General features: G+C 37.4%; 1 protein-coding gene across 1 annotated transcript in view; it reads left to right on the top strand.

The window, feature by feature from the left end:
• The first annotated feature begins 1,956 nt into the window (after positions 1 to 1,956).
• The window catches only part of cacna2d3a (calcium channel, voltage-dependent, alpha 2/delta subunit 3a), a 192,817-nt gene continuing 188,929 nt past the window's right edge, over positions 1,957 to 5,844 (top strand). The window contains exons 1-2 of the mRNA XM_016493046.1: positions 1,957 to 2,447; positions 2,967 to 3,048. Coding sequence (XP_016348532.1) covers positions 2,353 to 2,447; positions 2,967 to 3,048 — 177 coding nt within the window. The 5' untranslated portion in view covers positions 1,957 to 2,352. The remainder of the gene's footprint in view (positions 2,448 to 2,966; positions 3,049 to 5,844) is intronic.

Genomic DNA, 5,844 nt, shown 5'->3' with positions numbered 1-5,844 from the left:
ACCGGGGATAAAATAATTCAGCAGAGGCAGGGATGCATAGACCAGAGGGGGGGAAATATATATATATCACACCAACCAAAATGGTACTCTTAGCCAGTACTGACCCGAGTCTGGGTACTGAAACTGAGCCAACACCACCACGGTGTGATTGTGGCCCAATGCTGGTGCTGTTGGCCCAGTTTCAGTACCCAGACTCAGGCCAGTACTGGCTAAGTGTTTCATTTCTCGTCGGTGTGATTGTGGCCCAATGCCGGTGGTGTTGGCTCAATTTCAGTACCCAGACTCGGGCCAGTACTGGCTAAGTGTTTCAATGCTTGTCATCGTGATTGTGGCCCAATGCCGGCAGTTTTGGCAGCCGGACTCGGGCCAGTGTATTTCGAATTGTAGACTCTGGCAACCGCAGCCGGGCGGAGTTATTTAATCCGGCCTGCCGGATCTGGGCCATTATCGGGCCAAACCGTTTTGGCTACCTGGGGAGACTTCTCCTGTCTGCATTATGATCTGTATTTTTACATATTTATTTTGAAATCTTTTATATATCCCTCCATGGCGTATTTAAGTCCCACTTAAATGATGCTCCTTCTGTGTCCAAAATTTATCAAAAACATCTTGGGACATTAAAGTTTTCACACAGCTGTCATTGTAAGACAGCAGCAACTCCCGTTTGTTTGTCCGAGTGAGCAACAGTAACTAAGGGGGGCGGGGCTTACCGATAGGTCAATTGCATCTATCAAACTTTTGCACTTTATCAATTCAAGGAAATAATTTAGTAGTTGTCAGTTACTCTTGTCTATCCTTTTGTTAATAAAACCCTTTTATTACACCTGTGGCTTCCTTGTGTTGATAATACAGTGGGAGGCTCTACAAATGAAGAAGATCTCACAAATCTTTCAGATGACTTCCTCCAATTTATATAACTCTTTTATTCAAAAAGTTTGTTTATTCAACAATCTTTCATGATTGTTCTTTACTGTCAGGGTGGAAATCCCTTGCTGGTGCACCGTAACATAGGAAAGAATTATCTGACACTCTCACAATCACCTGTGAACAAAACAAAATGTTAATATTAGCATTAATATTTAAGCCCAAAACCATTAAATATATGGTGCTACTTAGATCTAAAACCTCTAGATTTAATGGTGTCCCACGTGAAGCTATTTCAGATTGAAATCACTACATTTAGTGGTGCCCCGTGTGAGGCTCTTACACTAAAATCTTCTAGAGGAATGCACTGAAGGGGCATGTCCCACAGTGAGACACCAAAACATATGCTTAAAAAGAGAACACTGCCTTAAACTGACTAGCAGAAAGGCAGCGCAATTCTATAAATAGTCTAAATAATCTAAACAAAACAGTTACCCAGAATGAAACACAACGTGACATCAGCTTCACATTTTCTATTGGGACACAGCTTATATAGAACATACTTTTTTTTTAACTATCACAAAGTAAGTTTGAATTCAAAAGCAGTACCTACAGCATGCAATTTCAGACACACTGATTGTTTTGTTCCTGAATTAATCATTTCTATTACAGTTATGAAATTTACCATAATAATTGTCATTGTTGTCATAATTGTTGCTAATACACATCAAATTATAAACGATTACAATTGAAATAATATATAATTATTTTTTCGCATTATAACAATGACTTTTTTTCCAGTAATGAGAATTTGCAGGACTAAATGTAGTGCATAAACATTAAAATATGATAGATAGACTCTGGATTAAATATAAGTCTGCAGGTTTCATGAGACTCACCAGCTCAATAACTCCAATCACTAACTAAATGACAAGCTAATTGCTGAGGAGTTGAGTGTTTCTCTGGTGGGAGCTGAGTATTGAAGCGCATCTGTAGTCATACAGTAGCCTAGTTGTGGTGTAGTCTCTTTAACTCATTCACTCAGTCTGTCGTGTCTTGTCGTTTTCCGTTTTCCGGTAGTTGTTTTGTTCACTATTTCGTCATCGATTCGTATGGCATCATTTGATAGCGGATTCTCCTTTGAAGAACAATAAAGGCAGCAGCAGCTTCTCAGAAAGCGGACGAAAGAGAAGACGTGACACGTCCTCGCATCATCGGTCCGTTCTGCTCTCACCTCGGCGCTCTCTTTCAGCGCACTTGATTTGAGTAAAACTGCAGTATGACTGGAGTAGGCTATATATAAAGCATGACAGCGGCGCCTTTACTTCAAAAATACATTCATGCACTTCCCTTGTTACATCTCTGACTGGAACGCACTCCACGCGACACATCCATCCATATATTTGGTGTAAGCTGTGTTAGTCGGCAGCTGAGTTTGTTGACAGACAATTCATCATCTCTTCAGAAGCTCTGGACATCATTGCAATCATGAAGTGTGTTTTGCATTGTATATTTTTCCTCCTGCTGTGGATTACACCCAATACCAGAGTATGTGCATCTCATCAAGGAATTCCCCTGTCAGTGTAAGTATACTTTTCTTATATTTCTAATGTATTGTATATAATTAGTAGGTGCTAATAATAGGCTACAAATAAAATAGGATGTTTTGTATATTGTTTGCTGTATTGGTTTTGTACAACTATTGCTGACCGAAAGAAACATATATAAAATAGCCTGTATTGTTGTCATTTTGTCCCAACTTTGTTATTTGCTATTTGTCAAGTTGCCCAGACTGCTCTACAAAATGAACTGAATCAAAATGAATAGACTAAAATATGTTAGGTCACAATATGCATTTATTTATTTAGCCAGTGCCTTTTGATTTTAAAGTTCACTTCATATATTTGTGTGATGGGCCAAATGCAGTTTAAAGGAGTCGTATTTGCTTAAATACAATACAAATTTCATGTATTATAAATACGCATGATTTGAAAATGCGGTTTAAGCAAGTGTTTTCACTACATTGCACTTTTCTCTCATACCCAAATGTGTACCTGCTATGTCAAATCCATTTCCTCATAATTTCATTTCCTTCTTTCTAGTGTAAAACTTTGGGCTTCAGCGTTTGGTGGAGAAATGAAATCCCTTGCGACCAAGTATTCTGGCTCTCAGCTGTTGCAAAAGGTAAACTGAGCTCTGCTAAACTAACACCATGAACAAAACAGCACCGAAAGGTATATCATGATATTCTTTGAAGTAACTTGGAGTACCATGCTATTGTCATGCTATATGAATTTGGTAATCATTCAATACCATGGTATTTATCAAAGTATTACCATTTGATACCAACACTGTGCCATGTGCTTCTTTTTAAGGGGCACACGTTATTTTTGACTAAAAGGTTTTAGCTCCTTTTGTGGTGTCCTTTCAACACACAGAAAAGTGAGTGTGTGCTTCTGTTCCCGCAGTTACATATTATCACATACACAAATACATGTCAACACTCATAGTCACACACACATTCACACACAATCTACGCTAATTAAACCACCCACAAGCAACAAATCTGGTTTTGCTAGTGTTCTGCTTGTCTTTTTTCACAGTGAGGTCAGGGCATCACAGAGGTCAGCACTCGAGGCCTGTGATTATGGGAAAGCATGTTTCTGTAATGGAGCAGATGGATGTCTGTGAGCATGATTTTAGTGTGATTTTGCTAGTGATATTTTCACCATTGGGCTGGTTGGAGTTCAAATTTCAATATTAAGGAAAAAGACAACAACATTAAAATGTTTGTGGCATGTGTGCATTTGTGTGAGTGCTACCAAGTAAAGAGGATGGGAGCCCGAGGGGCAGATTATCTGTGTGACGGTTTTAAAAAGAAGAAAGAGAACATGCCTGGTGAGCAGACAGAAAAGCGGAGAAGAGAAAAAACAGAGCAGAGGGGGGCAGCAGAAGAGAAGAAAGCAAAGAGACATATGACAGGAAGCCCAGAGGAAGAAATGTGCATGGAGAAAGAGGAGAGGAGAATGTAAAGTAGAGTAATGTGAACGAACTGGTGTAAGTGTGCCCTGTGGCTCACTCACTCGCTTATTGTGTGTGTGACCTCAACAGCTCAAAAGTGCTTCGGAGTGGTTCTGGACAGGCGATAAGGAGAGCGGGTCCAACGGGTCCATTAGCAGAGGGTTGGGTCTCTGATTGAGGAGCAATGTAAAATTTCAGACCTGGAGCAAAACAACTACTTAAAAACAGCCACAGGAAACACATCTCTGGAAACTGTAGGGAATACTGTTGGACTAGTGCTATATACATTTACATTCATAATATACATTAGCACATTTACAGTAATGACAACATTACATTACCATATTACAATAATGAGAATGAGATTTTGCATTTACATGCATAACACACTACATGACCTTTACTCAAAATGTTTTTCTTTTGTTTTTGGTCTGAATTATCTGACAAAATGTAACATACATAAATTGCTTTGACCAATAGATGTTTTAAATAATGAACTGTACAAGTTGAAACATTTAAAACAACCCAAAATATCCTTGTCCTTTGTCTTTCTTCTGCTGAACACAAAAGAAGATATTTTGAAGAACGTGGCTAACCAAACTGTTGCTGGACGCCATTGACGTCCATAGTTTTTTTTTTAAAACCAACCATAGTCACCAACATTCTTCAGAATATCTTCTTTTTGTCTCACAATTGCAAATTTAAATCTCACAATTCTGAGTTTTTTTCTTCTTCGCAGAATTCTGGGTATACATCTTGCAATTCTATTCTTTCCCCTAAAGTTTAAGACACCTGATGCAGTAGGTTTGAATTCTATACTCAAAAAAAAAAAAATATATATATTCATTTATTTTTTTTTAATCTGTATAAGCTGTATATAAATATTTTCTATTCAGATTTGTTTTGTAGACAATTTCATTTTCATGTGTGCAATTTAATTTGGGTTTGTAAAGATAAGGTATCTTAATCTTCTTTTATTTTCCCCTTGATTTAAGTTTAAAAATCTCCCATGAGCTTCTTTACTATTTAAAATGTAACCAACAGCTGAGTGTCAAGACAACAACAAAGCAGTTTTGATGTTACATTTAATTTCCACAGAAGTAAAATCTGAAAAACATTACTTAAACTTACCTTACCTGAAACTTCAATGCTTTGCTATATTGCAAGCCCTGCTGTTTCCTTCAGGAAAATCTAGCTTCTCTTTGTTCTTTCTTTGCTTATCTATTATGTTTGTGTGTCTTTCATTTCCAGTGTCTTTCAGTCATCTTTCAGTCTTTACCCTTTGCCCTTCCTCTCATCCATTCTCTTACATTTTCTCTTTTCCTAAAAGCATTCTAAGGCATTCTTTACATCGAATAAATTCGTTTTTATATTATCTGCTGTTATCATCATGCATGTGTCTAAATTGTGCCCATATTATTCTGCACCATCATCACACCTTGTACTGCTCAAGCTCAAGCTCAAATAATACTTGTATTGGAAATTTCTAATGTTTCAAGGTTAAATCAAGGGAAACGGTGTGTGTGTGTAACAGGAAGTGAACAACATCCTTTCCTAATCAATATACTGTACATATTCAGCTTAAAATGGCCATATATGAGAATCTTAAATTCGTTTTTATATTATCTGCTGTTATCATCATGCATGTGTCTAAATTGTGCCCATATTATTCTGCACCATCATCACACCTTGTACTGCTCAAGCTCAAGCTCAAATAATACTTGTATTGGAAATTTCTAATGTTTCAAGGTTAAATCAAGGGAAACGGTGTGTGTGTGTAACAGGAAGTGAACAACATCCTTTCCTAATCAATATACTGTACATATTCAGCTTAAAATGCCCATATATGAGCATCTAAGATATTGAGATTGTATGTTTACTTACATTTTCAAATCTTTAAAACATAAACTGAAAAAAAAACATGTTTTTTAAAACGGGGGGCGGGGGTGGGGGTTAGGG

This window comes from Sinocyclocheilus anshuiensis, unplaced genomic scaffold (assembly GCF_001515605.1).
Source record: "Sinocyclocheilus anshuiensis isolate Anshui unplaced genomic scaffold, SAMN03320099.WGS_v1.1 scaffold1894, whole genome shotgun sequence".
NCBI classification, from domain to species: domain Eukaryota; kingdom Metazoa; phylum Chordata; class Actinopteri; order Cypriniformes; family Cyprinidae; genus Sinocyclocheilus; species Sinocyclocheilus anshuiensis.
The sequence above is the reverse complement of the archived record's forward strand: the minus strand, read 5'-3'. Positions and strand labels throughout refer to the sequence as shown.